The sequence below is a fragment of the Gobius niger genome (assembly GCF_951799975.1).
Source record: "Gobius niger genome assembly, chromosome: 1".
In the NCBI taxonomy this organism is placed as follows: Eukaryota; Metazoa; Chordata; class Actinopteri; order Gobiiformes; family Gobiidae; genus Gobius; species Gobius niger.
This window is the reverse complement of record NC_136852.1, coordinates 30365592-30388553: the sequence shown is the minus strand read 5'-3', so window position 1 is coordinate 30388553 and position 22962 is coordinate 30365592. Positions and strand designations below refer to the sequence as shown.

General features: G+C 43.4%; 1 protein-coding gene across 2 annotated transcripts; it reads right to left on the bottom strand.

Moving 5' to 3' along the window:
- Positions 1-1187: 1187 nt before the first annotated feature.
- On the bottom strand, positions 1188-15428 carry phf12b (PHD finger protein 12b). Of its 2 annotated transcripts, none has more exons than XM_079559217.1 (15): positions 14699-15428; positions 13970-14151; positions 11620-11692; positions 10936-11386; positions 9589-9709; positions 9377-9509; positions 7611-7775; positions 7398-7535; positions 6000-6582; positions 5787-5873; positions 4481-4660; positions 4300-4395; positions 4144-4226; positions 3081-3219; positions 1188-1821 (listed from the first exon to the last, which is right to left on the bottom strand). In XM_079559217.1, the coding sequence occupies exons 1-15, from the start codon at positions 14762-14764 to the stop codon at positions 1397-1399; spliced, it is 2922 nt and encodes a 973-aa protein (XP_079415343.1). In that variant the 5' UTR covers positions 14765-15428; the 3' UTR covers positions 1188-1396. The 2 variants fall into 2 exon arrangements, with proteins under 2 accessions (XP_079415343.1, XP_079415344.1); XM_079559218.1 differs by having other exon boundaries at positions 11632-11692.
- Positions 15429-22962: the final 7534 nt, after the last annotated feature.

The window sequence follows — 22962 nt, the reverse complement described above, 5'->3', positions numbered from 1 at the left end:
GGGCTATACAGTTAAAAACCAAAAAATGGCAAAAAATCTACACGAAAATCCAATGTTTCTCCAAATTGAGAGCCACTGAATAATTGTATTTACATTATGCACATATCATAGTGTAAGCGTGTTGAAGTTCCTCGTACATTTTGAGCTACCTGTGGTGCAAAGCAGCAAAAGGAAAAAAAAAAAAAAAGGAGAATGTCATGAGGTTAATACTAAAACGTAAAATTGTGCTAAATGCGACCGACAAAGTAATGGATTTTGTATATTTATATATATTTATAGAAAACTAATGAATACACTGGCGACGTGTTGAGCGCGGGTTTCAAAATAACCCGCGCTCGCTCGACATAGTCCTCGGACAACGCAACGTTAACTGTCAGCCATTTTGAAAACAAGAGATTGTCGATAATACTTCAAGTTCATGCAACGAGTAAAAAAAAACAAAAAAAAAAACAGAAAAAAAACGAAATAAAAAAATAAGAGACTTTCCCTGTTGAGCAACTGGCTGTGCAGCTTTCCCTTCATCGATGCTTCGAAAGGTGCAAAACAAAACAGCGCGGCGACAGGAAGTGGAGGCGGGTTAATGGGATTTCGCTCTACGGTGATTTGTGAATATTAAGTGCATCTGCCAGAGATAATTTGGAAGTTTGAAACTGTGTTTGTTAATGTGGCACTCGGTCATCTGCAGTTTTACAGATCATTTCATTTATGATTTAGTAATATATTCAAGTTAGTGGATTTACACACGGCCTAAGTACTAATTCAGACCAATGAAAGAGCTCTTAAATGCTGGTTTATTCTTGATCTGATCACTTAAGGGAATGTATTTCAACCGCTTTGGAAATCTGCATTGTTTAATCTTTGTTTAAAGTAATTGAAATTGGGACTTAAACATTTTCAGCAACAGCTTTCCAAGTTCACCATCCCTCAAATTAAATATTCACAATGCAAAAAGGTCAATCAGACGCTCTTTTAAAAGGCAGTGACCTTCAACAAGCGGCCCAGGGGCCAAATCCGGGGCCTCTAGAGCTCTCATCTGGCCCCGCCGGAATTTTACACAGTAAAAAACATCAGACTTAAGCTGTGGTAACATTGAAAATATAAATGTGGTTTTATTTCATAACAGCTGGTCTTTCCCTTGGTAAAAAAAAAAGAAACCTTGTTCTTGGGAAAGTAATTGTATAATCATGTACAACCAGTTTTAAACCCGGTCGATTTTTCAACACTGAATGGACGGATATATTTAAAAATCTAAATTCTTTTAGTGAATATCTCGACCCCAGACCCTCGGGGGGGAAAAGCTGAAATGATGCACGTGTCCATTAACCCATTAGCCCGTCTGCACTTCCTTCCATCGACCAACCCAAAATAACAGAGGGGGAAGCGAGGGGCGCCGGGGCTACGGGGCAGCGCCCTGGTACAGTTCGACCGCCGGCTCCACCTCCATGTCCGCCTCGTCCTGGCTGGAGGGGCTGCTCACGTTTACGGGGATGTTTGGCGGGACGGCGGACACAGGGTTCGTGTGTTGCGAGGGGTGCGGCGGGTGCGGCTCCTCTTCTTTGGGCGCTTTGCTGGCGAATTCGGCGACGCTGAAGACGAACTGCAGACAGCCCAGTTTGACGTAGCTGCCGTGGTGGAGCAGAGCCGTGCCCTCCCAGCCCGCGCCCCCGCCCCCGATCAGGCTGGAGCTGCTGGCCTTACAGCTGCACGCCTGCCCCGGGGCGGTTCCCTGGGACTGGCTGCTCATGACGCCCCCCGCTGGCAGGAGGCCCAGCAGCGAGCCGGGGTGGGGGGAGTGTTCCTCTTCGTGCTTCTTACTGCGACCTGGGGGGGGGGGGGAAAGGGAGGTTTAGTTTTCTGTGTCACTGACAGACTTAGATAGGCGTCAAAACACTTTCTCTTTCATTATAGTCAGAGTTCTGAACAGTCCCAGGCAGGCTTTGTGATTGTAGAGGGCTAAAACTATAGGTCGACCGATATATCGGGCTGATATTTGGGAATTTTTCGATATCGGCTATCTGCTGATCTAATGTGACAAACGCCGATATCTCTGTAGCCAAACGTGATAGAGACTTCCCGTTGTTCGTACTGCGAAGGGCCTAGTTGGAGCTTTAATATAAACACACCCACAACGTCTTAGGCCTTAAGGCAGGGGTGTCCAAACTTTTTTCATGGGGGGCCGCATACTGAAGCGTACACAGGGTGAAGGGCCATAGATCGGTGGTTAGTGCCACAAAACCTTTGACTAGCAGAGGTTTAAATTGCGGCCCACACCTTCATTTACGCTCAAAACCTTCATGCCAGCTCTGTCTCACAGTTAGTTGTTTGGTTAGAATTGTGTAGAATTATTACATTTCAAATAAAAAGGACTATCTCTGATGATGTGTCCCGATTCAGCAAGAAGGCAGAGGGCCACCAAAAATTAGTCTGAGGGCCGCATTTGGCCCCCGGACCGCACTTTGGACAACCCTGCCTTAAGGGGACTGAGAAACATCGCAATGAAAACTGCTCTAAAAAAAGTGTGAAACACAAGTTTCACCGACTAAACCTCAGGTCAATCTGGAAAAATCCAATCGCTTACTTAGTTTAACTTCTGCAATTGCCGTGACTAAAAACTGCATGCTAATGCTAGCAGCAGGATGCTGATGCTAACGTCAAATAATCAAAGCTGGGACAGAAGCTATGACTGGCAAGTGTTTGTATTTTATTTCTTCTGAAATAACTGACAGGAATGTTTTTAATAAATCAGGTTCATAATGAACCCCCCCCCCGCTGTCACAGTTCAACACATTTTACAGTTTAGAAGCTTTATATACACAGGATTACAGACAAGAAACTTTGAATAATTGGCAACGTAATTTATAAAGGATTACACGATTTATGTTTTATGTGTTGGTTATTATCAGTGCAAACGTTCTATCAAACACATGAATGAGGCATATTCAAAAAAAGCCAATTGGATTCAACGGAAACTTTTGATTAAAGAAATGAGGACAACTTCAGCTAAATCTGCCGTTGAGCAGCACCTTCTCGCTTTACCTACTTACTCCCGAGTTCTGTGCCGGGATTTTGGTCAAACTTACGGATGATGCCTTGCACTTTGGCCACCAGCCCACTGGGGGGCGTCGGCGAGGCCTTTTCAGAGAAGTCGCAGGAGTAGAGGACGTTGTCGACTGTGGTGCCGTGCTCGCTGTAGTTCAGAAGCTCGTAATGCTTCGTGTTCTGCAAAATAAACACATTTCATGATGAGGAATAGGAAACATCTGCTGTAGAAAACTGACAAGAAAAATGCATCGAATTTAATACTTTGAGAACGGTGTCAACCTTTTACCCCCGCCCCTTTAACTAAGTGCTTTTTTTTGCTATTTGGCTTTACCCAAATCTAAAAGCTCCATGGCCAGTGTACCGACTCATTTGAAAGCTAACACGGGCAAAACTGATGGTAACTGTATCTCGTTTCCGTCCGCTTTTCATTGCCTTTTTGTTGTGCTTTCGTCACTCTTGTGTTTGTCGCTTTTTTAAATTGTCGTATTGTTGCTTTCCCGGGACGTTTTTGGCGCTTCTTTGTTGCTTTTCAATTCCCATTGTTGTCGGAAAAAGCGTGCATTCTGACGCCTTTTTCGAGAAGCTTTAAGATTTAGGTAAAGCCGAACTGGAGAAATTATGCTTGGTTAAAGCGGGAGTTTTGTGTCAAAAAAAAAAAAAAGCCAATATTTTGGGAGATGAAAACTGAAATGACGGATGGGCTGAAATGTGTACAGGGTTTACACAGGCAGAAGCAAGTCAAATGTAATGCTTTTTAATGCCATTTTAATGCCCAAAGACTGGATTTTAAAGAAACAAATCAGTTTTTGAAGTGTTTATTAACATATTTCCGTCCCTTTTTTGTCATGTTTTTGTTTTGGTTCCATTTTGGTTGCTTTTTCATTGCTCTTTTGTCATGTTCTCTCCATGCTTCCTTGTTGCAGTTTCATCCTCATTTTCATGCTTTTTTTTCTTTTTTTTAAAGCTTTTAGATTTGAATATCGAACTGGAGACAATGTGCTCGGTTCAGGTGTGGGGTAAGAGGTTAAGTCGTCTGCAGTAAAATAAAATACAAATAAAAAATATTCAGGCTCTCAGTCGTCTTTAACCCTGGTGCTGTACCTCGTCGTAGAAAATGCAGGCGTGTTTCCCCGACACAAAGTTACAATGACCGTAGTTGGTAAGGCACACGTCCATGTCAGCACCTGCAGGGAGAGGTCAAGCGTTCACTCTGATGTTCAAACCCTGGTAAACAAGCCCGACAGATCTGATTCTTACCTGTTCCTATGTAGAGCGTCCTGTAGCACATGTTCACGGCCGGGCCTTTTCCTGTGAGGGGGTAGAAGACGGCTCGGGCCTGAACCTTCTTTTGACCTGATGACAGAAAAAAAAGACACATTTACAGCTTCAAGATTCGGAAAAAGGGAATGTGTGTTTGCGATTGGATGTGTGGACTTACTGTCAGGGGTGGGCGGTGGCGTTTTGGGGACGGCAGAGGTGGTGGAGGAGGAGGAGGAGGTGGAGGAGGTGGTAGCTTGGAGAGAGGGTAGGCTGGGGGCCTTTGGAGAAAACAGCTGCTGTATCCTCTGCCAGGCCAGGATCTTGATCATCTCGGCGTCTAGTTTGTCCAACTCTATACCTGCGCAGGGAGAGGCACAGGTCAGGGTTCATACACACGAGGACAGGACAGTTACAGCAAAACCGCTAACGGGATTCAGTCAACTTTTGGTCAAAGCCATTAACAAAATGTTGCCGTTTCAGCACAGTATATCAGACTGAGGCAATTGTTAGTTTGTTTTATCATGATTCCGGACAATTGAGCCGCACAAAATTTATAAAGAAAAAAAAGTAGAAAATATAGGCAGCATTGGTCTATAACCACAACCGTCCACGTGTTAAAGCACATTTCAAGAGCCAATTGACTTTTCCTTTCAAATCAAATATTTCAAGAGAACGGCGGCCTACAGATACATTTACTTTTACAAAGTGTGTTAAGGGGACTATACCCAATTTTTAATGAAAATGTGACGAAACTGGTATTTTTACTGTCACAGTAGGACTGGGCGATATGGCCAAAAAATAAAATCTCTTACTCAGTCTGAACAATTACGATTTTTGGAAATAAAACTAAAAGGTCTCCTGATCTTTCATTATAAAGAAAACTGCTCAGAGTTCTGCTCATTTATATTTAAATTAATAATATAGCCTACAATAAGGCCCATTCAAAATCATTATTATTCATTTCTGTTTTAAATTTCCTTGTCCTTTCCTCAAAAGTAAAACTTCTTAATAAGCCATGGAGTTTTCAAAAATGTTTAAAAACCTTGTCCATGGAGAGGTCAGGTACAGCTCCTTTAAGAACTTAAAAGTTTATATATTCAATTGTATTATACTTTAAACCCCAGGTGTTCCGTACAGAGACTCCTCCTCGGCCTGTGTGCTCACGGTCCCGGCCTCTGCTCTGAGCTGGAGGTTCCTGGTGAATCGCTCCAAACTTTTGATGAATTTAACCCGGTATTCGGTTAGTAATATTTAAACGGTGAGAGAATTAAATGCATTTTTATTTTGCACCCGGAGCCACGTTACAGCACGGGAGGGCATCATGAGTGGGGCACGTCCGAAGGGAACAGCGTCTCCACCATGGGAACAAAGTAGCGGCTTATAGTCCGGAAATGACGGTAATTTTGCCAAAACAGGATTAGAAAAGCAGAGAACGGGCCTAAAGCATGGATCCTACGGCAGTGTAAAAAGAAAAGGTGTCTCGCCTCCTTCAGAGTCCAGCCCGTCTTTGAGGGCAGAGAGGTGTTCCATGGAGAAAGAGCTGCCGAGGAGCGACGGCCCCGCCTTCACATCTGCAAACACAACACAAGGTTCAGCCGTGTGCTCCAAACCCCTCTGTGTTACTCAATGAATGATGAAGAAAGGTGAACTGAATGGGACGTGAGAGGCTCCTGTAGAATGGGGGCAGTAAGTCTCACCTGGTGGCAGTGTGGTGGGCCCGGGCCTCCGCGCCTGTTCCTCTGAGCCTTTGGAAAGTGCGTCTGAAGCGCTGCTGGTTCTGGGCGGTTTCACGTCAGGGCCGCCGCCTTCCTCGCGAGTTGGATGCCGGTCCCATATCGTCGGGGCGGAGGGCGGACACTTCTCTTCTACGGCGCTGCTCTCGGGCTCCCTTTTCACCTCTCCTATGTGGTTCGCCAGCCCACTCCTGCAAACGCTACTGCTACCTGCTAAGTCCGGGGGTTTCAATCGGAGTTCGGTCTGCTTACACGGGACGCTGTGACAGTCTAGGGGCCCGTTGGCTTTGGGGGAGGGGCTCTCCTCGGCTAAAGGGCCGTTTGGTTTCCTACAGTTGTGACACGGGCTCGAGACGCATTTACAAACACCGTGCGGCTCCTTTTGGCTCGGGGCAGGGGAGGGGGAAGTCCATGCTGCAGAGGGTTTAAGGTCCTCCGGGGTGAGGCCAGAGTCTGTGCTGGCTTTGTGCTGATCCCATTCGGACTTCTGTTTGATTGACAGGTGACGCATGATGCTGCACTGGAGGGCCAGGACGTCCCGGAGAAACTGGAGAGGACAGATAAAGTCAAGCTTTAAACAAATACATGAACTGATCTATTAAAGCAAATACTGCACTAAAACTATCTCATATCTCATATCTAATGTTAATACTAATAACTGATCCAGTGTGAAGTTGTAATTATTACATTCATTATTAATGATAAAAAAAAGAATATGACATATTTTTAGATGAAAAACCAACTGGTTATTATGGAACTTAATTTCAGATTAAATCCATCTGCACAAATGCCTCAGGTACATTTACAAGGCCCCTTAATTGTTTACAGCAGGAACTGGTTCATAAGGGCCAACAGTGGCACCAATGTCAGAGCGGGTCGTCTCACGATTGGTGGTCAGAATCCAGACTCCGCAGGAGCACACCGTCACGGTGTCCTCGAGCAAGACACTTACCTTGCCTGGTGTATGAATGGGAGTGTGAATGTGCCTAATGTTGGTGGAAAAGCTCTTTATGTTGAGACCATTTACCGTTCTTATGGTTACCATGTGTCAGCGATAAGTGCAGGGGTGGCCATTACAGTATTGTGTATATCTCGAAAAATGTAAAAACAGTGTTTGTGTGATGAGTTGATGAGTTGAGGCTACATTTGAAACAAATGATTTGTTAAATTATTCCTGGGAAAGACCCTCCAGACATTTGCTTCTAATAAAAGAAATATAATTTCAGCGATTTATTCATTTGTTTAACATCATTTAGGTGAAATGATTCCTCATTTCAGAGTGCACCTGGATCATTATTTAACCCGCTGTCCTCACTGTCATGAGCAGTCAGATTAAAGTAACAAAGGCGTTCTTCTTCTCACCTCTTCCTGCTCGCTCTCAGAGCTGAGGTGCTGCTTGGACTCCAGGTCTCCCCCACAGACCAGCTCCAGCTGCCTGACTCCTGCGGGCTGCACCGGGGGAGGGGGGCTGCGGTACTGGGACTTTATCGCATCTGGGACCTGGGAGCAGAGGCAGACCAGTGTTAAAACTGACATGGTTCGGCCGGGTCCAGACTGGGGAGTATCTGAGCAGACCTTGACGGTCCTCCTCCTGTGCTGGTGGCTGGTGCGGCGGTTGGGGGCGTGTTGTCGATGGACTCGTCTCAGAAAGTCCAGTTTGACGGCGTGTTGAGACATTCGGTCCTGGAACTGGTCGAAGAGCTGGCACCTGCGGGACAGGCTCAGGCTCCGCTGGTTAAGCTGCAGGAAGTGCAAAACATTCTTATTTAACAAAGAAACTCCACCAGGGTTGAGTCAGTTTGTCAACATCCCATCATCATTTCTTAATCAAGTATTCCAACGCCATTAGGTTTGTATGTTAAACCCTTATGTGAAAGCCTAGAATCTTTATAATTTACAGTATAAGTGTTTTGACGGATAAAATGAGAACATTCACTTGATTATTTGAGTTTTTTTCCTCCTCACAGAGCAGCAACAGAACCGTGCTGGAAAACGCCATCTTATCTTATAGAAATGGATTGAATTAAGACAATTAATACTGATTTGGAGGAGGTTTGGGAAAAGCATTAATGTGCTTAAAATAAGAGAATTACTAGTACACTTGAAACTCAACAAAAACTCAAAGGCAAGAAAAATCAGTCTAGTTCCGTTGGCAATGAGACAATCCAAACCTACTCAAAATCAGGCACTTTTAAGTAATTTTTGTCTAGGAAAAGACAGCATCATCCCCAAAACACAAATCGAGTAGGGTTTTGTTGTTGAGAACTTCTTGTTTTTACTCCTCTACATTTGAAAGATGAATCCGGGTATCCGGGGGAATCCCAAAGTAAAAATTAAAACCGTTTGCTTTAAGACCTCACAGCATCTTCAACAAAGGTTTCAATTGTTCAACTTCTAGCCAGGAACCGGCAAACTTACACTTTCCCTGTTTTGACTGATTCCTTTAAGGGCAGTTTCACAGAATTGTGGTCAGCAGACACGGAGGAGAACTCAACATAAGCCGGCTACGTCCCAAAAGTGCATTAAGAGGTGGAAAAAATACAATATTATAACTTCAGTCAATTTAATGGCTAAAAGTAAAAAGCCAAAGCAAAGAATACCTTAGAGAATCGCTTTAAGCCGTTTTAAACCTTAAAAAGGGTCTTAATTTTGCATTTTTTCTTACATCAATACTTTTTAAGACACTGCGGGTGCCCTGTAAATGGAATAACTTTATAAAAAGGCTAAACAATAATTAAGTGTCCCCTAAGCCAAATGATTCACACTCCTGAACAGTAGGTGGCGTCGCACAGATGCATCGTCAACGCCACAACAAATAAAGTTTGGTGAAGGGCTGAGTGATAAATCAAATGAATTTGTTTAATTCCAATAAAATCGATTCAAATCATAATCCTCCATACCAAGTAAAAAATAAATAAAATAATTGAGATTTGACCCCTCCTAGAACCGCCACCTCAACGTGGTGGAGGGGTTTGAGCACCTGGATGATCCTGGAGCTCTGTTGTCGGAGGCTTCGTGCTCCTGGTAGGGTCTCCCATGACAAACAGGTTTTAGGTGACGAGTCAGACAAAGAGCGGTTCAGAAGCCCCTTATAAAGAGACCAACAGGCCCAGTTAGAACCATGAGGCCGTCCTTCTGTGGACCCACCACCTGCAGGAGCAGCCATAGGGGCTGGTGCAATGTGATATGGACAACTCCAACAGCCCCCACGACCCGGAAACGGAGAAGTGGAAGAAAATGGATGGATGGATAATTGAGATTTGATTTTTTAGCCCTAGTTTGGTGACATATGAGATTTGTGATTTGTGAAAGGAAATGGCCCACCGCTGAAGAAAGCTTACCGCCATGTGCTCCACGTGGTTGGGGCACATCCATTTCCCGGCGGGCAGGGCGGTGAGAGGGGGGTCCAGGCAGTCCATGTGAAACAGGAGGGGGCAATAGTCGCACTGGATCAGAGGAGCCATTCTGCAGCTCCTGACGGACAAACATCATCACACTGAGTTAGCCTACACTGTTGGACTTTTCCTTGTGCTGTGGTTTCAGGAGAACTGACCTGTTGCAGGCGTAGCAGACTTTGACCGGCAGAGGGACCAGACCGTTGGCGTCCAGTTCGTGCTGTGGTCTCCTGAAAGGTTTACCCAGCAGCTCCTCTTTTCTCCTGCGCTTACTGCTGCCTGGAGATGCAAGAAGTGAACACATTTATTCATACGCACGTTTGAGTTTCTACTAAACAAAAGAAGGACATTTAAAAGGACATTTTTCCAAACCATAAAGCACAGTATGGTTTAGTCCGTTCAATCAAGAACTGGGATCAGGATGGGTTTTCCTTTTTCAGATGTTAAACATTCAAGATTCAAGGAGGTCAAACCCATACATCTTTGTGTATTTAGTTTATACAAAGCCACAGCAATAAACATAAATGTAAGGTCCAGGAGCTGACTCAGGGTTTATACTGGCAGAAGCAATTTAAAAAAAAAAAGCGGCACATATTTCATTTCTTAGGATTTGCAAATATTTCATTAAACAGAGGAAAGATAACCGGACCAACCAGGCAACTTTTAAATCAAAGCATTTGGTCAATTGTGGCCACAGCTGCAGCTGAACATGTTTTAGACCTGTGGTTCTCAACTGGTTTAGTGTCCGACCCACCATCACTATGAAATCACAAGCCGTGACCCATAAATGTGAAATAGTTGTACATGATAATCCTAGAAAGCTGAAATCATAATAAAAACAATTAAATAAAAGGCATTTTAACCCCGTCTGAAGCGAGCGCATTTTCTCCAGTTCAGCTTTACCCAAATCTCAAAGCTTCTCGACTGGAGGGCAATTTGAAAGCTAAGACCTACAAAAGCGATTGTAACTTTTTAGTCACATTTTTGAAGCGTTTATGTCATGTTTTCATCACGTTTCTGTCACTTTTTGTGGCTTGTTATCCTCCCTTTACTGCCGTCCTTTCGTCACGTTTTTTTTTCCCTTTTTCTGGCATGTTTTTGCTGCGTTCCGTTCCTTGTTTTTGACACCATCTTTTTTTTTTTTTGATTTGGGTAAAACCAAACAGGAGAAAATGTGCTCGCTTCAGGTGGGGGTTAAGAGGTTAAGTAGATATTTTTGATAGAAATGGTTTCTGGTAAAAGCAACTGAAAAGGGTTCAGCGACCCTCTTTTGGGTGCCGACCGACCAGTTGAGAAACACTGTTTTAGACCATCATTTTGGAATGTTCAATGAACTTGTACAGTAGAAATTGTTTGAATCCATTAATTTACTGCTTTGAGGCCTTGATTTGGCACAGCTCATTACAGGAAACCCTCTAACTCCATGATGCATTTTGAAGTCCGTAATAATATTGTTGACCACACCGTCCCGTCCTCTAATCTCATGTAAGGCCATCTCCAAATACCTGGCAGTGCCGTGGTGCAGGTCAGCTCGCTGGGCAGCTGAAACTGTGTGGGGTTTCTCTCCATGGCGGCGGCGATGAGCAGCTGGAACGGTCTCTTTAGTCGAGGGGCGGGCGTGGACAGAGCGGCTCCCTCCAGCTCCAGAGCCGGGACGTCCTCCTCCGGCTCCGCGCTCTCCTCCTCTCCCTCGTTCTGCTCCTCCGAGGGGGTGGGAGTGGACGAGGTGTTGGAGGTGGGGGTCCCGGGGCGACTGCTGGGTCTGGAGCTGGTCCTGCGATCCAGAAGCCGCACCTGGGCCACGCGCAGACCGGGCCCGGCGGCTCCAGCGCCGGCCGGTAAACCGTCGAGCCTGAGGGGGCCCGCGCTGAGCTCCAGCTCCACCGCGGGGGACACCGACCGCTTCGCCGCGCGGTCGGGGAGACCGTTGGTTTGTTCTAACTTCTGCTCACGCTTCTGACAGAGAGGACAGAGGGAAAATGTCTGTGATGTCGTGGGGACTGGTGAATAGTTTACCACGACGGAGTGTGAGAATGCATTAATCAGGACAAGAAGCACAATATACATGTAAGCAACTACTCTCCTCAATTATACAGATTATTTTAGCAAAAAGTGGGTAAAACGTTAAGGAAAATTGGATCTCCCAAAGTTATATTTTAATGTCTAATAACATTATTGACTTGACTGACCTTTTTCCTTACATTGCAGCGGTGACACATCCATTCTCCAGGAGGAAGCATTTCTTCACTTAGAGGTGGATTACTGTGGCAGAAAATAAAACAATACATAAATTCATCTGCAATCAATTCACTGGCAGCAGATCATCCCTGAAAGAGAGGAATTATTGTTCTTGGCACAGTTCTATTATTGTCGGGCTTGTGTATTTGTCGCCATCTAGCGGCCTTGTATTTAAGTACACATTCAGAGTCAATTTTCCATGTTATTTTTTTTGCAAAAAACATTGAGGGTAAATCTCACAATCACAACTTGCAAAGAAAGAGAGAAAACATAGAAGTGTTAAAATCTCATCTGCAATTTGAAATAAAAGCAAATCGACTGCAGACTTTTTTTTCTTGTTATTGCAGTTCAGTATAAAAACAAGGGGGAAAAATAAAACATATTTAATGGCAGCAAGCGCACACCACTGGTCTACTGTCGGGCCTACGTGTTGTCAGGTAGTGTTTTGTAGGACGTTTCCACACAGGCACAGAAAATGTCATAATTCCAGTCAGTTCCTTTACCTTTGTTCGGCTAAGCAGACAGTAAAGCGGTCTGTTAGGGCCTTATAAGGTCAAATGCTCGGTCTCCTTTGCAAGTGTCTGTCTCAAGTCGCCCAAATACCAAAGTTAAAATAATCATGAGCAGAGACAGCAGATGTGGCATAGCTAGGGACAGTTTGAATTGGACAAGCGCCATTTTTATGCACGCCCTTTCCCCAAACCGACCCGCAGATTTAACGCATGTCAACCGACTCTAATTCTCGCTTAAAACGCTGGTCTTTAGTTTTACACGAGCGTCTGTTCTTTTTTGCGTTTTACGTTAAAGCCAAGGAAAATGGCGGTAGAATTGAAGGAGAGCAGGGGAGGTCGCCATATTGTAAACACACGGTAGCTGCCCTGAAGCCTCGACTCCATTTTTTTTTTTTTTTTACGCTAAAGACAAGCTAGCATCTCGCAACAAACTCAATCATTTTTAAGCGTGTCCTGGCGCTTTTAAACGCCGGCATTGCTCGTATGAACGCGTTTGTAGGTTTACAGTCATGTCGTTTCGATGACATCTCGCGGGAAGTCGACAAAAAGCCTAAACACAGCTTAGGAACAGCTTGTCAGAACGAGAGGAGGCACCGCTAGCTTCGTCCAGTTAGCCACAGTGGGCGCTAGCTGCTTCAAGCCATTCATTTCAGAGTGTTTTGTAAAAGGAAAATGACTTTATATCCCCAAACCGAACCGTAGCCTATAATATGCGTAAACATGCATAATATAGGCTTCCTGAAGCGAAAGGGCACATGAAAGATGCAAGTAAACTTAAGGGGGCGGTACAACAGTGCTGCGTAAAAGGTGCCAGAGTTTTGGTGCATCTCATTCACAAATTAGCGCACTTATGTTTTGTAAAAGCAGACAGTAGTAACACTAGACACTATCAGTATGAAATCTATCTGTTCAAGCAGAATAATTAGCATGTTTAATCCGTTCAGGGACAGAACTTACTCCAAATGTCTATCTTGAGCACAAACACAAGCCCAACTTAAAACTACTCTCCCACAGTTTGTTCTATATTTGCATTGAAGATAAGATACAACGTCAACTAAGTCACCTATTATAATAACAACATCATGGCATCGTTTAGCTACAACAGAGTGTGTCTAAATGGTGGAAGTATTATGTGAGCACTTTGTAGCCCAGTGTTCTTGAGGATCTGAATTTTCGAACGTTCACCAATTCACACAAACAAAAGACGTGCAGCTGGGTCATTTTCTCTTTTTTCTCCAAGTTTGAGTGGCAAATATAAACACAGCGAATCATGTCACAGGTAAATGCAGGCAACAGCAAATGCAGGTGATGAGGGTTGAACCTTTTATGTACTAGATGTACTGGAAATACATAAATAATATCCTCCACAGGCAATGTCCCCCAGTGTAATCACTAATATAACAACATGAAAGCACTCTTTTGAAAAAGGGGGGAAAAAAGGTAATGTTTTTGTCATTAATTTAGATTATAGGATAAACAGTGGTTATAATTAAATACAGAAAAAAATACATTTAAAGCTCAACTGATTTTAATGTGACAACCCTTTGGAGTAACCACTGCTCTAGAGATAAGTTTGAGGAACAAAGCACTGTCCATCTATATCCATATCTATATATAACATATATTTTGACCAATATCTGACATGTTGCCCGGAGCAGCAACACTAGAGAGATCACTACCATAAATGAATAGAATATTTAGTTCTCTGCGCTGAAGACGTCATGTAAACATGTGTGATTTCTAATTGTGATCACTCGAAATTGTGTTGTTGACGTTGAGCGTCCCATACCAGCACTGCAGGTGGAAGGCGGCGGGGCAGTGGTCGCAGCAGAGCAGGTCTCCCCCCTCTCTGCAGCTGTCACAGGTGTCGTGGTTTGTTGCTCGACCGCTCCTCCGGACGTCCCGCACCAGCTTCCTGCTCCTCTTCTCCACCTCCTCCGACTTGGGGGGCGCCAGGAGACTTTGGATTTGCTGTCGAAAAGACGAAGACATTCGCTTACTTGCTGAAAGTACAAGAATGATGAATATGAACCAATTCAACGAGAAGCCTGAGCCGGTCATAGAGTTGGAGTTAGCTCTAAGCTTGTTGCAAACAGTCTGAATGCACTTTTGAGAATGTCTGTATCTCTTTGTATTAGAACACCAGCTCATTATGTTTGTGCTAATGTATAAATTAAGCAAAACACTGAGTAAAGCTTCAAACAACAGATCACACAGTAGACCAAATACCCTTTAACCAATGAAGCAATGTATGCAAGCTAAACACTGTGGTGCACATCCACACCAACATGGAGGGCTCTCCCCTGCCCAGTTGTATGCTAGAAACTTTGAGTGAGCAATGAGCTGTGGCCTCCATTATAAAGTCATACCACCAAACCACATAACCTACACCGGCTCTAGAAGAATATCATCGTTTGCACCACTTCTAGGAACACCTACCGCAACAGAGGTACCTATAAACCTTTGAAACTATCAAGGGTTTGAGTCGTGGGCCTTGTCAGAAGCAGATCAGGCTTACCTCCATTAAGCCCCCTGAGGTATCCAAATCGTACACAATTGTCGGGGTCTCCATCTTGGCCCACATTCATTCAGACGCACAACCTTCTCCCGTGCGAAAAGTCCACCCTGTGCGCACGAAACGAGGGCCTAATCCCGGACGAAAGTGGCTTTAAAAGGGTTGCTTGGATTGGTATGTTTGGATGCTCCTTTGATGCTAGCAGGCTAGTGAATGCTAACGACGAAAAGGCGAGAGACGTCAAGGTTGTGAAGGCTCCGAGTGCTGTGCTGGCGGCTCCGAGTGACAACACAAACGAGGGAAAATCGTAGAATTAAAAAAAACCCGCTGGCTGTTAGCGCCACTGTTCACATGCTAACGCCGAGCGGAGGGTACAGTATTTGAAGTGGGGGGACACGAATGCTTTCAGCTGGAGATCCGACGCGCGGCCTAGCTCGCCAGCCATGATTCTTGTTTCTGCTCCTGCAAAAAGAAGGAGCCCTGCAAATCTGCACAGCCCTGCGCTCCCATTGTCAACACACAGTCAGGCTCCCACGCGTTAAAAAACACCCGGGCCGGCGCGCTGGTCATCCGGGGCGCGGCGTCCGACAGCTATCCCGGGGCGACGAATCTTGGAATAAGCGGTGATGGAGATGCAAATTTCCGTGGCTGTTATTGTTGTGGAAAAGCCTGTGCATCTGCCCTGGCTGCTAGCAACATCCTCTGCTGTTGGCGCAACCGCGAACCGCCGGCTGCGCATGCGCACTGCGGGTAATATGGTAATGGCAGAAGCGGATCGCCATTTACGCTCGAACGCAACAGATTATTATTATTATTTTTAAGCATTATTTTTTTGTTTTGTTTTCACGATTTCTCGGCACGCCAACTACGTTCACCCCCTGGACAAGAACATATTTTTATTTATTTTTTCCAAGTTGTAATTTCCAAGTGACCGCTCGTGCCGTCAAGCTCACTTCCTCTCGCGGACGTCTTCGCCGTAGCCCCGGGCGGTGTTCAATCATATGTTCAATGTACACATTTTTTATTAACGTTAAGCTCTTATGCTCTCACCTCCCGCCTGAACCGAGTGCGTTTTCTCCAGTTCAGGCTTTAACCAAAACTAAAGGCTTCTCGAATGGAGAGCAACGGTGTAACGCCTCATTTGAAAGCTAAGACCGACAAAAGTGATCGTAACTTTTTTGTTGTTGTCAAATTGTCGCTGCGTTATTGTCATATTTTGAAGCGTTTTTTTCGTTGTTTTTATTATTATTATTATTATTATTATTTTTATTATTATTATTATTATTATTATTATTATTTGTATTATTATTATTTTTTATTATTATTATTATTTTTATTATTATTATTATTATTATTATTATCATTATTATTATTATTATTTTTATTATTATTTGTATTATTATTATTATTTGTATTATTATTATTTTTATTATTATCATTATTATTATTTTTTTTTTTATTATTATTATTATTATTTGTATTATTATTATTATTATTATTATTATTATTATTATTATTATTATCATTATTATTATCATTATTATTATTATTATTATTTTATTTTATTTTATTTATTTATTTATTTCGTCGCCTTTTCGTCGCGTTTTTGTGGCGCATTTGTTGCTTTTTCCACCGTTCTTCCATTGCTCTTTGTCGTGTTTTTGTCACTCTTGTTGTCATTGTTTTTCACATTTGTGTTGCGTTTTGATCGCTATTTTGACGTTTTTTTTTTAAGCTTACATTCTCGGTTCCGGTGGGGGTTTAGAGGTTAAACTCTATTCTATTGCTTGATGATGGCCCCTTTTTGTCATTGTCCATATTGTACAGCGTAATTTTGGGGCAAAGCAATCCCAGCGTAATTATTATTGTAATATGTCCCCTCTGTTCTTGGGTTCAGTACTGTACACTGTTCTTCATTTGTATTATTTTATTGGAAAATTGCAATATAGGCCGATATATTCTTTAAATATTTTTTTTTAATCTTCATTTCATCATATTTTTTTATATGCTGTAAAATCATGTGGTGCTGGTGCATGTGCGCGCTTTTATCATCACAAACCGTCGCCAGCGTGATTAGTTCCTGTTGACGCTGTTTGTTGTCTTGATAAATGGCGATCGCTGCAATGCACATTTCTGACAGCAGAGGGCGGCAGTGCTCTTTCGCCAAACGCCCTCCCTTGAGACGTTTGGACGGTTAATTATTAATGCAGGTCTATTCACTGGACTTAATGGCTTTTAATGAAATGATTACAAGCCTCTACTCAGTGAAACAGCTATAATTACAGCTGACTAGCAACGGCCATGCGGGGGCATTTGAGTCGTAATGTTGTTAATACAGAATATTTTCGATCAGGAAAAAGAAAATAAGTGCTTGACCCCAATCTTAACTACGGCATACAGGCCAGTTCCCACACTTTTTTAGGCCACGATCTTAGAGTAACTATTACAATCTGTTTTGGTTTTGTATCCATGTTTTATTTTCCGCGTTAAACTTTATTTTATTTTATTAATTATGTTATGGAATCTCATGCCGCTTGTCTGCTCAGACCTAATGTGTGCCATAATGTTGTTAGAGATGATCGTTTAATGAGGCTTTCTCACATCTCCATCCACAAACACTGCAGGCCAGGGCTTCACCGCAGGAGGAGGCTTCACAGGCGAATTCACTCCGCTAATGGAGCAGCTTTCATCGTGAGGGTGGGAAAGAAAAGACGAAAATACACCAGTAATTTCCCCAATAATAAAATTGTTGAGTTGTTTTTAGTGCTGGTGCAGCGGTCGGTTTTGTTTTCATTGTGTGTTTGTTTGGGAACAGTGGCAGGGACTTTGGAAGTGAGAATCTAAATAAAAGTCCTTATGTTACAGTTCCCTCCATACACAATTCTGCCAATGGATCTGGCAACGTGAAGCATATGGTCCATTTCGATTTCTGATTGAATTTTTTCCGCCTGAGAACCAAATGTAAAACGTGTTAATAGCTGTGACATTTTGTAATCAATCAGTATTAAAGTTCGTTTCTGCTAAATCAGTGCTTGATTTGAAAACGTTTACTTCTAGATCAAGCGCACCTCGGAACTCGACTTATGGGTCACATGGGCAGGACTTCATGCCATACACATGCTATTCCTCATTTGAAAGCTGAGAATCTTTAGCGACTGGAGTTGATTGTGGACGAGTGCTGGGATGAACAGGGGAGAGTCGATTTTTGGCTTTATTTGAGCAGACCCAGTTGAGACCGTTGTCACTCAAAAACTCTAAAAGGCCACAGTGCAAACTCGTACAGTTGTGCAAAAAAAAATGTACATACCCTGGCATCACATCTCACATTGTTTTGGCCATTTTTCAGAAAATATGAATGATAACACTAAGGTTTATTTCTTTCTTTTTACAGCCATTTATCATCTAACAACTGAGTTTACTCTTTTTAAATCATAATGACGAAAGAAACAACAAAAATGACCCTGATCAAAACTTCTTAATACTGTGTAGTGCCCCCTTTAACATCAATAACAGCTTGGATTCTTTTGTGGTAGTTGTGGATGGGCCTCTTTAAAAATGGTAAAACTGACCATTCTTTTGATTAAAAGCCTCCAGTTCCAGTCAATTCCTGGACTGTCTTGTATGAACTTCACATTTAAGATCTCCCCACAGTGGCTCAAAGATATTGAGGTCAGGAGGCTGAGATGGCCACTCCAGAACCTTCACTTTATTCTGCTCGAGCGAATCAGAGGTGGACATGGCCTTGTGTTTTGGATCATTGTCATGTTGGAACGTCCCAGTGCGCCCCATGTGCAGCTTCCAGACTGATGACACTTTCCCTCCAGTATTCTTTAATAACTTGCTGCGTTCATCCTGAAAACAGTTTTGACCCAGTTCCCTGTAGCTCACACATCCCCAGAACATGAGTGATCCAGCTCCGTGTTTCACTGTAGGAATGGTTGTCTCCTCCAAATGTAGCGTTCATGGTCATGGCCAATAAGGTCCATTTTGGTTTCATCATTCCAAATGACATTGTTTCAGAAATGTTGAGTCTTGTCTCTGTGCTGTTTGGCATATGTAAGCGGATGCTCTGAGGCATTTGTGAAGTCATGGTTTTCTCCTGGCGACTGGGCCATGCAGCTCATTTTTCATCAAGTGCCTTCTTATTGTGCATCTTGAAACAGCTACACAACTTTTTTTTTTTAGAAAGTCCTGTATTTCAGCTGAAGTTAATATGTAGGATTTTCTTTTCATCCACAATTTTCCTGCCAGTTGTTGCTGAAAGTTTGTTGGTCGACCAGACCGTGGTTTGGTTTCAACAGAATCCTGCATTTTCCATTTCTTAATTAGAGTTTGAACACTGCTGGTTGATGTCAGTACTTTGGATATATATATTTTTTTTAATCCTGTCCCATTTTATACAGTTCAACTACCTTTTCTTGCAGATCCTCTGACAGTTCCTTTGTTTTCCTCATGCCCCAGCGATAATGTGGCAAAAATCACAAATTTGACTGATCATACTTTTAAATAAATAAAAGGTTATCTTATGAGTTAACGAAGTGATTCAGATGTCGTATTTACATTATATACAGTGACACTTAATATGATTTTATTGGGAGAGGAAAAGTTCTCACTTCTGAGTTTGAAGAAGCTAAATTATATAATGTAAATATGACATATTTGAATCTGAATTACTTTGTTAACTCGTAAGAGAACCTTTTATTTATTTAAAAGCATGATCAGTCAAATTTGTGATTTTTGCCACATTATGGGCTGTGCAGTTCATGAGGGAGAGTGCGTCTGAAAGTCACAGCTCGATTTTCTCTGTTGAGTGAACCTCCGGAGGTGCCCTCACTGAGGCCTGAGTGGAAGGGTGTAGGGGAAGGGAGGAGGGAATGGTTTCGGAAAGGCCCCAGGAGAGACCTTCCCCCTGTCACTCCCAAGGCGTGAGTGCTTCACCGCTCGCGTCCCCCGCTTGGTCTGTCCCGGTGCTCGCCTCGCCTCCCTATTTTGTTGTTGTCTCTAGCAGAGTATCTGGATAGAAGAGAGAAACGCCGTTGTACGTGGCCTATTTGTCTCAAAGGGGAGTTGAATCCACACGGTTCTTTCAGTAACTATAGTTCTCTGAATGTGCACGGTCTAAAACAAATTACTGATCGAAATAACCATCAGGTGCAGGTTTCAATCCGCACTTTTTTGTTTTAAAAAGCGTGGGGGAAATAGACTAGTGTTGTCCTAAACCTCAGTCTGACAGTGGCTTAGTGGTTAGTGGTTCTCACACAGCGGGGCAGGTCCTTATGTTCCACCACTGCCCTGCACTACTGCGGGTAACTGTCTGTTTTTGACCGTAAACGGGCTCCGGAAAGGCCAGCACCGGCTCTGGATGAAGGATGCAAGGGTCAGTCAGACTCAGGAGGCCAAAAACTCACTGACCTTTTATACAACCACAATCATTACAAACACAGGTCACGGGGGAGGATGAGGATGATTACCTTTCGTAGCCATTCAAACCCATTTGTGTCAACTTGTGCGCATGTTATCAGGCCACGATCACCAGGGTCAACCGATGATTCCCAGTCATATCTTTTACAGCCATTTAGAAGAAGCACTCCAGTCACCTTTTTTTTTCAACAACTTATTTTATTGAAGATGTTGGCGAAGTTTAATATGTACAATGATTCAAAAATAGCTCAGTATTAACCATCATCGTGGCCACAACAGTTTGCATGAGTTCATCAAACAACAAAATGGATTCAGATTATTCATGACAGTGATGAAGTCTGGATTCTTTGTGTGTGTGTACTCGGGAGCGTCAGTGATTCTCAATCTGAAAACCCCCCCCCAAAACAAGGTGAATAACTGCATTTTTTTGGGTAACTTGGCTGCTATTTTTTGGTAGGTAAAGTTGTTTCTGAATCTGTTTTTCTCACACACAAAATGCCTTTAACAGCAGGGAGGGGAAATGAATACATAAAGGAATGTTCAAAAAGGCCCGGAGCACAGTTTGAGAACCATTAGCCCAACTATTCCAAGTCAGCAGAACTCGTCAAACCCTATAATCTCAACTTTAGGCCGTGCGTTTATGCGAGTACTTCTTATTGCTGGAGACTTGCCATTGCCTTGTGCTACAACTACAAAGTACTCAAATTAAATGAGTACAGCTTTTATTATGCATTATCCTATAAGCACCGGGCATTTGTGTGTAGACCACCCCTTGTTACCTTTATTTCAATTAGCAGAGGTGATGGCTAACATCGGAGCACTGAGAGCGCTTCACTTTAAAGAGGTCCAGAATCCGAAACCAGCTTTCACTTCAGACTGTGATGTCAATAAAACAAACTTCATTCTGTCTTAATTCATGTGAAATGCAAATAATAATCTTTTGGCCAAAGCAGCAGCAGCTGAGGCGCACTCACGCCCAGGCAACTGTACCTTTTTGATTAAACACTATTAAACTCTGTATTATGTAGTTTAGTGGGCAAAGTATGTACAATAGGATCCTCTCTGGTGTCAGCTCCCTTGAAGAAGAGGTATAATCTCACGGATAGTCTTTAAAGTGTAAATGTTCTACAAACGTTGGGATTGGTTGACCGCGTGGGCCTGAAATTGGATGTAAGGGAAGTAATATTCAATCATTAGCCCCTCCCTTCGCTGATCTCAGCAACTAATCAGAATCCCCGGTGCCATCACTTTGACCTATGAGACGAGCTTTCCTGTGCCTGGTACTTTTGAAATGTCTCTTTCTCCTCATTTTGAAATCTGACAGACTATCACTTATAATAAAGGTAAAAGAAAAAAACTCGGGCCTTGTCTGATCATTGAGGTATGAAAGTGGCCACCGCTATCATGTTTGCGCATGCTCTCAGTCGTCCAATTTTCCAACAAAATGGTTGTTTCTCAAAATCATTCACTGGACTGGGCTGCTTAAGCTGAGGACGTTTGGTGTTTTGTCCGAGAAGCTTTTTAACGATCATAGGGGGAAAACGTGTCTGGAAACCAGAGATGGGCAAGGGCCACATTGGCTTTTTGAGAAGCAAAACAAGAACAATTCTCAAATACACTGTAATCCAAACACATCTTAAAAAGCAACAAATAGCAGCAGAAATGCAGTATCTTTCTTTATGCCATTGGCGATGTTCATCCTTTTTAGCCAGTGCATATAGGATTTGATGGAATTGAAGCTTTAACGCTTTTTTACATGACACAGGTCACCCAAAGCACTTCACACTCATGTATTGCAGGCCCAATTTGGTCCCCTGGCCTAATGCTGCGTTCCAGGTAGATCGGAAGTCAGAAAATCCGACCAGGATTAAACATTTTCTCTGAGTTGTAACGCAGTTTGCAGTGATGATACTTCATAGTAATATTGAGTCAGAAATACAGGTCTAGCTATTTTGTCTTTTAAGTCAGACATTTAAGTATAATGTATTTATTAGGTGACATTTCAGCACTAGTTCCATATTTTCCTTATAACCGTTATTGAGACGTTAGAGACAGAGCAGTAAAACCTCTCCATTTCGTATTGACATTTAACAAGTGTGTTTGGGACAACACCCGGCATATATTTATTGAAACTTTACAGACATCATTAAATGATCCTTCTCGGGTTTGGTGATTCTGTCCCGAGTTTCCGAGTCGGACTTATGGGGGACTTATGGGGGTTCCAGTTGAAATGTTCCTGGTCGGAGCTTGGACATTCCGACCTCTGAGATCAAGTGAAATGCAGCATTAGGTTGCCAACCTCTTGCGTAAGCGGGAGTTTACACATCTATAGGTTGACATAAAACCCCGTAAAGATGTCGGCTCATAAACCTTTTGGAAAACCTCTTCTACGCCTCGTCAACATTAATGAGTGACAGTGGAGTGGATCAACGTAAAGCATTTCCAATCCGGTCCAAGGATGTGGTGATCAGTTATAGTTATAGTGCTGCAGGTCGGACAGTAGCTGGGCAGCGGTACAGAAGTGCCTGTCGTGCGAACGCATCGTTGAATCATCTCTAAATCTTCCCCTTGACACATGACGCATGGCGTGTGGCGTGTGGCATGAGGCGCGAGGCGTGAGGCGCGCTCGGGTAAAGGACAGGTATGACAACAGAGAGACAGACAGACAGTGCAGACAGTAGCTCTCATCGCCCGGAGATAAAAACTGTACAAGTGTCCGCCGCTGGAGTTAGAAAAATAATCCGGGGGTCCAGCATGTTTTGAGGGGAGTGGGTGGAAGGGGGACTCCGGCCTGGTGAAGGGAGGGCGCGGGGGGTGGGGGGGCGGTACAGGCTCAATATATGACT

Excerpts from the sequence above, each read along its gene's own strand:
- phf12b (XM_079559217.1), bottom strand. The coding sequence starts at position 14,764 with ATGTGGGCCAAGATGGAGACCCCGACAATTGTGTACGATTTGGATACC. Across the intron at positions 9,710-10,935 it reads CTGCACCACGGCACTGCCAG|GCAGCAGTAAGCGCAGGAGA; the intron begins GTATTTGGAGAT and ends TTGCATCTCCAG. Across the intron at positions 6,583-7,397 it reads CTGAGAGCGAGCAGGAAGAG|TTTCTCCGGGACGTCCTGGC; the intron begins GTGAGAAGAAGA and ends TGTCCTCTCCAG.